This window comes from Helianthus annuus, chromosome 17 (assembly GCF_002127325.2).
Source record: "Helianthus annuus cultivar XRQ/B chromosome 17, HanXRQr2.0-SUNRISE, whole genome shotgun sequence".
Taxonomy (NCBI): Eukaryota; Viridiplantae; Streptophyta; class Magnoliopsida; order Asterales; family Asteraceae; genus Helianthus; species Helianthus annuus.
In genome coordinates this window covers 36434824-36445455 of record NC_035449.2, presented here as the reverse complement: position 1 = coordinate 36445455, position 10632 = coordinate 36434824, and the positions used below count along the sequence as shown (strand labels likewise).

Below are 10632 nucleotides of genomic sequence, written 5' to 3'. Positions count from 1 at the left end.
GATGAACTCCCGTTGTTTTTTCCACCCGATAGTAGCGACGATTCATCTGATAGTAGCATTCTTTTTTTTCCAAAATCTCATCGAAGAAGCCGAACTTCAAGACACGGGCACATCTAACCGAAGGAGATATATTGAACGTCAACGTGAGGTGGGGCATGAGACACTCATGGCGGATTATTTTGTCGAAGACCCGAAATAGAACGAAGATATTTTTTGGCATAGGTTCCATATGTCGAAACGTCTATTTCTAAAAATTGTTAGCGACGTGGAAGCGAACGACTCGTGGTTTCAAGAGGCCTTCGATACGCGAGGTAGGAAGGGCTTTACGCCGTTGCAAAAGGTTACATCGGCTATTAAACAGCTCGCAACTGGTAGCATTCCAGACGAGAACGACGAGTACTTGCATATGGCCGAAAGAACTTCCCGCGAGTGCCTAGATATTTTTGCGACACGGTTTGCAAAATATACGCTCCGGAGTTCTTTCGTAGACCGAGAAGCCATGACATGGCACTTTTATACGAAGCTCATGAGGAAAAGCATCACCTTCCAGGTATGTTCGGTAGCCTTGATTGCACCCATTTCGTTTGGCGAATGTGTCCCACAGAGTATTGAGGCCAGTATATGCAAGGAGAACACCGATACTCGACTGTTATGCTCTAAGCGGTTGCATCTCAAGATTTATGGTTTTGGCATGCTTTTTGCGGTCCACCAGGTTCACAAAACGATATCAATGTGCTACAACAATCCCCGTTATTTTTAACGGAACGAAATGGAACCGCGCCAAAATGTCCATTTTACGTTAACAACCATTTATACAAACGTGGTTATTTGCTCATGGATGGAGTCTACCCCACATGGTCCGTGTTTGTGAAATTGATCCCCTACCCTCACGAAGTAGACGAAAAGAAGTTCAAGAAGCAACACGAGGCGGCAAGAAAATACGTCGAACGGGCTTTTGGTGTTTTGAAGTCGAAATGGGGTGTATTGAATCGGCCGATGCGAGCAAGTAGCGTTAGAAAAATTACGAATGTGGTGTACACATGTATTATTTTACACAACATGATTTTAAAAGACGACGGAAACGCGATAGCACCGGTACACATTCGGGATCCTCCGGTCGAGCCCGCTCTAGACGATGCGGTGTTGGACGAGCTGATGGATGAAGACACGCATTGGAGACTAAAACACGATCTCATGAATCATCTCGCAAGTCAAGATTTACCCCTCCTTTTGATCGATTCCGACAAAGACTAGTTTAATTTATTTCAATTTAATATAATTTTAATTTTTTTAATTTACTGTAATTTTATTTATTTTTAATTTAATGTAATGTAATTTTATTTTTAATTTATTCTACATTTATTATGTTAAAATGCATGTTTAAATATTAAATATACTAGTTTAAAAAAATAATAAATAAAAAAATAGTTTACCTATTCCAAGTGTTTAACTACCACCAACATTTTTAAGCAATAGGTAAACAAAGTAGATAAAATGACATGAGACTCTTTGATTAGATGATTTAGGAATTTACCTATTTCAAATGTCTAACCACTCACTTCACCCTAACTAACACATCTCTTAAATTTAGGAGTAAAATATTGGTCACAAGCATTAAATATAACTCATCTCTTAAATTTAGAAGTAAAATATTTGTCACAAGCATCAAGGAATATTATTGTTTGATTAGTATGTGCCTGCATATAATTAAACTTAGTTGTATTAGTAAAAAACCAAATTGAAATGGGACAAAAATGAACCTAGCACAACATAATGATTAAGTAGGTTCAATAAGAACAAACCAAGGGTCAGCTACGACGGCTGAAGTCCGTATGTTTAGTGTATTTTTTTCGGTTTTATACAAAGGTTACCCCTAAAATAATACAAGGATATCCCTAACCAACCCAAACTTATAAAATTAGGGAGCCCGTTTAAAACAATGACTCAATTGATTAGACAAGCCCAACTGATCAGATTAGCCCAAAAAAATCACAATATATGTATGTAGGGCTGTAAACAAACCGAACGTTCAGCGAATAGTTCGTAAACCGTTCGGCGGGAAGTTCGTTTATGTTCGTTCATTTAATAAACGAACAAACATGAACAAGAAATTTCGTTCGATTAGTTAAATGAACGAACATGAACAGAGGTCTCGTTCGTTCGAGTGTGTTCGTGAACGTTCGGTAAGGTATTCGTGAACGTGTTCGTGAACATTCGTTGATTTGTGTTCGTTTATGTTCGTATGTTTGTGTTTTAATTGAAGATCTTTGTATTTTCTTATATTTTATATGTACTTTTTATATTATTAAACTTTTATTTATTTTATTACCCTAACAATTAAACTAGAAAACCCACTTTCACCTTGTTTATGCATTATTTCCCTTTCATTTCTCATTATTTACATTTGCGAATACGATCGACCTCCGTTCCACAATAAGTGATTCAAGTTCGAGTGCTACTCTCTGGGTCATCTATCTTTATCCTTCGTCGCATTCGCCAAATTTATTTGTGTTCGTTTGTGTTCGTGAACCGTTCGCGAACACACTCATTTCCTTAATGAACGAACACGAACATAAAATCTTGTTCGGTAAGTGTTCATGAACCGTTCGTGAACACATTTATTTCCTTAATGAACGAACACGAACAAAGCCTTGTTCGTGTTCGTTCGTGTTCGTAACGACGGTATACTAAAATCTTATTCACATACGTGTTTGGACTAATAATTAGGTAATATTCAGTACCTTTTTTTTGAACGGCAAATTACATATCATTACACTACACCAAAAATATACAGAACAAAACAAACCCCCCCAGCAAGTAGCAAAGGAGGGCACAGCACTGCAGACTCCAATTTAGAAAGCACACCCACACCAACATTTCTTCAAAGTAAAAAAATTATAAATCAAATGTTACCCAACCTTCCAAACTCCAGTTTCGTTTTTTCGCGCGACTTTTAACCACCAAAAACGTCATAGCTTGATTATCTCCCAACATGCGATCCAGCTGATACCTCTTCCCCGAAAATATAAGATCATTGGAACTCTTCCAAATTATCAAACAGGTGGCAAGTATAATAACTTGAATCGTAGTTTGTTTGTCCCTACTTGTAGCCATATTTTTGTGCATGGAAACTTGGAAAGTAAGTCTTTGTAAGAAAACGCGAAGAACGGGGGGACTTTGCACCACTCACTCACCTTATTCCATAACATTGCCGCAACATAACAGGATCGTCGACAATATGCATTTCAAACCAGTAGAATGTTGGTGTCAAATAATATAAATCAAAGATGATCATTTTTTTTATCTTTTATATTAAAAAATACAATTTTTTTAACAAACTTGGTTTTTAATAAAATTTATACGAGGTTGTTAAAAAAAACTAAACAAGTCCATATGTTTAGTTTTAAAGAAAAAATAATATTAAAAGTTATTAATAAAAAACTAATTTATAATTGAAATGAATATTTAGGAATAAAAATAAAAATGAAAATATACACAGAACAAATGAAAACGTGACATGTGGCTAGAATCTTGGTTGCAACCTAAGTCACTATGACGACCAAATTGAGATAAATTTTCCAACTTAACTTTTCTTTTTATTGATTCCGGCAACCGATTCTTCTCAAAGTCACCAATGGCAATAGTCTTATCTTAATAAAACATAAAAAATATATTAACATTTAATCATAATTGTAAAATGATGGTTAAAAATCAATAAATTTTTTATAACCCATCGACAAAAAGTTCTCATTGGTAATTATATCTCTTTTTATTGTAAGAAACCCCGTAGTGAGGCGCCATCACACGATAAAAATATATTAACATTTAATCATAATTCTAAAATGATGTACAAACAAACTGCATGGGTTGAAAATCAATAATTTTTTTATAACCCATCGACAAAAAGTTCTCATTGGTAATTATATCTCTTTTTATGTACACCGCTACGGTCGGCGCTATGGGATAATTTTTTCCCTCCCGCGATGTATATCACAGCGTGACCAGTCTTCCCCACTCACACCCATGCATATATAACCCCACTACACACTCAAGTTATATAAAGTCCCTCTCTTACACAATCCATCACTTGCCGCATAACGTCCCACAAAGGGGCTTCCACATAACGTCCCACAAAGGGGCTTTATGACTACACATGTCCTCATTAAAAGAAAATGATATCATTGAGATATTAACTGACCCGAACCCACGAAGGTATACAAATTAATACATCAAACGAAACTCATAGCCTATACCGAATAATAAGCCATACTTATCAAGTAGCATTAAAAAATTTGTACTTCCTTACAAGAAATGCAAAAGCTTGAGCAATACCGAACCGATCATCAAACAAATGAAAAACATAGAATTAAGCAGCAAAAGAACCAACTTGCAGTCGTAGAGCTTCTTCGAAATATGGGACGTCTTTAACTTCTAGAAAGACATGTGCATCAACTCCATTGCCCCGCGCTTCGTCAATCAAACATGTGGTATTAACCATAGGCATACTCCAGGGGGCGATCCAAGTTGGCGTCCCTAAACCGAAGTCAATTTCATAAAAAGGAAACTTACACCAACTAGATATCATGATCAAATTAATTGATTCCGGAATGTTGGGCAGTGAGATAGAATTCAAAACACTCAACTTCCCTTCTTCAGAATTGTGGTCTACCTTTGAGAAGTTATGTATTGTTTCCTTGACGTTATTAGTTAAACGATTCGCCAATTCTTCAGTTGTTTCAACGACCCCAGCTTGAGTGGCACAAAACACGCACAAATTCCCACAAGAATGTTTAGGGATTAACGAAGCTGTTTTTCCCCTAAGGTTTACTGGTTGGACGAGTATAGACTCTCTTGGATTATTATTCGCGCGATCAACACCAATGAGAGCGTTCCAAATCACGGCTGAGACCAACTGTACCTTTGACCAATGACGGTCGCACATGCTAGCATTGGCCTTTGCTTTCATGTTTGATATTGCACTCTCACTGAATGAATATAGCTTTCTAATATACTTGGTTGACATGTCATCATCACTTATAGCTTGTAGTGGACCGGGCGGAAAACAACGACCCGGAAATAATGAGGATGTGTTGAAACCCGGCCCGGTAATTTCAACATGTTCTTCTCGGTTCATAACGGCCCATTCGCTTAGGAATGTACATAGAGTGGAGGCATCAACAATCCTGTGTGCGGTACGTACACCAAGTGCTACACCTCCGCACTCGAACATGGTTGCTTGAATTGCAAGTAACAAGTTAGCTTCCCCGGTCTTGGGTGGAATAAATTTATCCACAATCTTACTATTCTTTTCGTTAGCGATAATATCTTGCAGTTTGATGTTAACTTTGGCATGTATGAACTCAACACCGTCATCATTGCAATCGACGGTGTAAGTTTCATTGACATACCTACCGGCGAGAGGGTAAAATCGTGGTAGAGTTTTTTCAAGTGATTGTTCTAGCTGGGTAACAAACTTTGTGTTGTGGTCATTGTTATTTTCGGAGAAGAAAAGAACAGCGCCTATATCCAAGGAAGGGGCTAACTCATCAATGAAGGAAACCTTGTAATAACGTAGGGTTGGAGGAGTTGGAACTAAGGGTTTTATGAATTTGCTTGAGTGTTTTTCAATGTTCATCTTCATGACTGCTTATATAAGGTGGTGACAAGCTAGTTGAATGAGAAATAGTAGATTGCAATGGTTTTATCCAAGCTTAGCATAACTATTTATAGCCTGATTAGAGTTTGCTTTATTTCTTATAAAACTAGCCATGTGTTTTCTAACATATATAGAATTAGAGTAGGTGGCCTCTTGATATAAATTATAGGCATGTGCTTAGGATATATAATATTCGATTTGACCTAATCCTACCTAATCCAACGCATTCACCCACTTAATTACAAACATATCTCTTAATTTTAGGATTAAAATATTTCTCCCAGACTGAAACTGTTGTAAAGTATGGAATTTTTCTTATATCGGTTGTATAAACTACAGATGTGAGGTTTATATATCAAATGCGCTCTTTCACTCATCAGACTAATTTTTTGGGTTAAGTTCTTTTGTTTGGTATATTATTAAACTAAACAGCTAGATGATAATTAAGTGGGTTGTTCAATACGAATAAACCAGTAATTAAACTAAGTTGTATTGTATAAATCAAATTGAAGCATGACAAAAATAGAAAGAAATTAAGTAGGTTGTTCAATATGAATAAACCAATAATTAAACTAAGCTTTATTAAGCATGACAAAAATTGAAAGAAATTAAGTAGGTTGTTCAATAAGAATAAACCAATAATTAAACTAAGCTGTATTACATAAAACAAATCGAACCATGACAAAAATTGAGAAAAAAACACGTAACGCTAGATAATCATTAATAGGTTGTTAAATAAGATCAAACCAAGGGTGAGCTACATCACTATATTAAAATCAAATTATTTACAGAAGTGCTGTTGGAAATCAATCATTAATCCATATGCAATTTCTATTACTCCTAATTTGTACGTACGTAGGGATACATATTTTATAGAGTGAATTGCAAGTTTTGTCCCTTGTTTATATACCTAATTTCAGACTATCTTTAAAATTGACGAGTTTTATACCTATTGTTTCAAAATCTTGCATGGTATGTCATTTAAGCTTGAATCAGATAATTTTTTGCTAGTTAAATCAGATCATGTGTCTTGAATATAAGGACGTATTTGTCATTTCACTCATTCAGACTATTTTGTAAATAATATATATCTAGGACTATCTTGTAAAAAATAAAATATATATACACAAATAAAACATATTTCACCACCTATTTTTCAACATCGGAGGAGACCGCCGTTTAGGGTGTTTGCCACCCCTCCTCCTTCGTCCCCACCCACAACTCAGGCAAACAATCTCATCACATATACAAACTTCTTCCACTTGATTTTCAAGAAAAAAACAACAGTGTAGATGTTTTAGGGTTGTGTGACTGAAAATGAGGCCAAATTTATGCTAATAATACTGACACTAAAGAAGTAGTTAATGTTCAGGATCAAAAGAAGTTGAAATGATCATATGATTTATTAAGCGGCGGACCTAGAAATTATTTGCTGGGGTGTGAATGAGTGGTTCAAGCATATTTTCAGAGGGTGCGATCGGGTTTTTTTGCCTAAAAAATACACTATTTTTTTATGCGCCCGCCCACCATGGGCTTCACCCACGTCCGCCCCTATTGTAAACCTTATGCTGATTAAACGTCGTTCGATGATTTCTGGCTCCTGCCTTCATCGAATTTTCGTCTCCTTCCTTTGATTTTGATTCATTTGATATCAACTCCTGTAGTTTTGGATTAAATTTGTCTCAACTTTACTTATTTCGGATCAAATGATGTCAACTTCTCTGGTTTGGATTAAAATATAACTAATTTGATATCAACTTGAATAGTTTCGAAACAAATTAATGTTCTCCAGCAGCACACTGTTGTACAACTTTTAAAGCCAGTCAAAGACGATCATTAGCGGTTGTTAACGGTGGTCTATGGTGATTATTCTGATTTGAAGGATTATCAAGAATGTTTAAATGGGTTAAAGATAATTCAATTCAAGTGGATTCGAGATAAATATAGTATTGTTTACACTACAAGAACAGGGCACCTTTAGCGGCGACGGCTGTCGCCGGTATTGACCGCTTTTGTCGCCGCTATTGACTATTAGCGGCGACATGTCGCCGGTAAAGCATCGCCGGTATTGCTCGGACGCTATTGACTATTATTTATTTATATAGTTTGAAATATATATTTATTTGATAGGTTTATATTAAATAGAGTTTGAGTAGGTTTAGGATCAATTTATGTTTAGTATAAATAGAATGTTATCTATTTAGTTTATTTGCCGAGTTGCGTTTAATAATAAAAGAGTATGAGATGTGTGAGTCGCCTAATCGTTTGTGTTTGATTTTATTTGTTCGGGATTGGAAGCCTAAGCCAACAATTGGTATTAGAGCTTGGTCAAGAGCCGAAGAAACGACCGTTCAACGTTTAATATCTATTAAGCCAAACTCGACAGGGGAGACCGAGATGAATAAAAGATCGACAAGTAAGTTTTTTCCGTTTAATAATTATGTTTGATTATCAGAGCCGGAAAAAGAAGAAAAAGAAAACGAAGAAACTACAGTGACGGAGATAGAAGCGACCCTAGATTGTACAAATAAATAGGGTGAAATTAATAAATTATTAATCGGCCGGCGTAACCTTTTATTCAAGGACGGTAAATGGGTCGGTGATAATGTATGAAGTTTTTGCAGGTTAATATTAATTTAATGTCTTCGGAAGTTAAAAAGGTTATGGCGAATTTAGTTAAAGAATGTTGAAATTTTATTTACAAGTTTGAAGATTAAACTAAAAATTATGGATAAGTATTATGGATCTATTGCATGAAGGATTTTGCAATATGGATGGTCACGTGAGCAGTAAGAATAGCCAAGTTAGTAGTAAATCATATTATCATAATGTGTCGGTGGAAACTAAGACCCGTGCGAATAATCAAGAAAGTGTGAAATCTTAAAATTCGATTAAAACCAAGACCCGAGCGAATAATCAAGAAAGTGTGAAATCTTAAAATTCGATTAAGGTGTGGTCAATCCGGCAAGATCAGTTCCACATCAGTTGGTAATTTTTGGGAAGTTTCTACTGTTATAGAAACCCGTTGCAACAAGTAGTTTCCACCAACGTCAAGAAATTGTTCGTAGACCGAGAACAGATCGAGGATCAACCTGTGTAGCTTGATCATTCGATTCAGATTTACTCACAACATGTGATTGTTGTGATCAGATTTTTGGACAAGACCGGATGTGAAGCGGGTCCAAATCAAAATTTAGGGGGTGAATGGATAGATAATTCTGATTTGAAGGATTATCCAGAAAGTTTAAACGGATTAAAGATAATTCAAGTGGATCAGATTTTAGTATTATTTATTTATTTATACAGTTTGAATTATATATTTACTAGATTATAACCTCGTGTATGACACGGGTCGAATAAATGAATTTTATATACTAAATAATAAAACAATACATCTTTAAAAAACCGCATTTATTACATGGGTTGAATAATGTAATTTTATATACCAAATAATAAAAAAGTTAAATCTTTAAAAATATGTGTATTACACGTGTTGAATAAATGTAATTTTTTATACTAAATAATAAAAAAATATATATATTTAAGAAAACCGTGTGTATTGTACGAATTGAATAAATTTAATTTTATATATCAAATAATAAAAAGTTATATCTAAAAAACCTTATGTATTACACGGGTCGAATAAATGTAATTTTGTATAGTAAATAATAAAAAAATGTATATCTTTAAAAAACCACATGTATCACACGGGTTTAATAAATCTAATTTTATATACCAATAATAAAAAAGTCATATATTTCAATATACTAATAAATAATACTCGGTACACGATAGATATGGTGATTGTGAAGATGATTCTTGAAAAGAAGATATGTTATTCAAAAAGCAAATCAGCGTCTATTTGAGTAATAAAATGTTGGTACCAATTCCAACAAATTGATTTATAAATTATGTAAAAAAATTGATATAATAATTTTTAATTAATGAAAATAAAAATATTTAATATCAAGAGTAAATTACAATTTTGGCCTATATGGTTATATCACTTTTACCCTTTTAGCAAAAAAAAAAATAATCTTTTAACATCTGAGCCCCGAACGTCTATTTTTCCAAACCCTTTTGGCCCCTAACACTAACCCCATCCATTTACTTTTACTTTTGGGGGCCAAAAAGGTTAAAAAAAACATTGGGTTCCAAAAGGGTTAGAAAAAAAGACGCTGAGAGCTCAGATTTTAATAAAAATGCCTTTTCGGGCTAAAAGGATAAAAGTGATATAACCACAAGGACCAAATCGTAATTTACTCTAATATCAAATTGGATAACTAAGTTTGAATTTGAAGTAAATAGATAAATATAAAAGTAATAATTAAAATAAATAATATTTAGTAGGAGAATTATCTATAATTAATTAGAAGAGATTAAATTAAAATACTAATTCACTATAAGACATGGCCTAATATGATGAAAAGTGTCCCAAAAATGGTTTCTTTTATTATAGTAGAATTTATATACTAAATAATAAAACAATACATCTTTAAAAAAAACTCATTTATTATACGGGTTGAATAATGTAATTTTATCCACCAAATAATAAAAAAGTTACATCTTAGAAATATGTGTATTACACAGGTTGAATAAATGTAATTTTCTATACTAAATAATAAAAAAATATATATATCTTTAATAAAACCCCGTGTATTGTACGAATTGAATAAAATTAATTTTATATATCAAATAATAAAAAGTTATATCTAAAAAACCTTATGTATTACACGGGTTTGAATAAATGTAATTTTGTATAGTAAATAATAAAAAAGGTATATCTTTAAAAACCACGTGTATTACACGGGTTTAATAAATCTAATTTTATATACCAATAATAAAAAAGTCATATATACTAATGGATAATACTCAGTACGCGATAGATATAGTGATTGTGAAGATGATTCTTGAACAGAAGATATGTTATTCAAGAAGCAAATCAACATCTATTTGAGTAATAAAATGTTGGTACC

At 33.7% G+C, this 10632-nt stretch overlaps 2 protein-coding genes across 2 annotated transcripts; one reads left to right on the top strand and one right to left on the bottom strand.

Moving 5' to 3' along the window:
- Positions 1-229: 229 nt before the first annotated feature.
- On the top strand, positions 230-1254 carry LOC110924010. Its single transcript, XM_022168055.1, has 2 exons — positions 230-617; positions 713-1254. The coding sequence occupies exons 1-2, from the start codon at positions 230-232 to the stop codon at positions 1252-1254; spliced, it is 930 nt and encodes a 309-aa protein (XP_022023747.1).
- A 3112-nt stretch (positions 1255-4366) lies between these two features.
- Positions 4367-5641, bottom strand: LOC110924009 (vinorine synthase). The gene has a single exon (XM_022168054.1). The coding sequence runs from the start codon at positions 5639-5641 to the stop codon at positions 4367-4369; it is 1275 nt and encodes a 424-aa protein (XP_022023746.1).
- Between the last annotated feature and the right edge of the window lie 4991 nt (positions 5642-10632).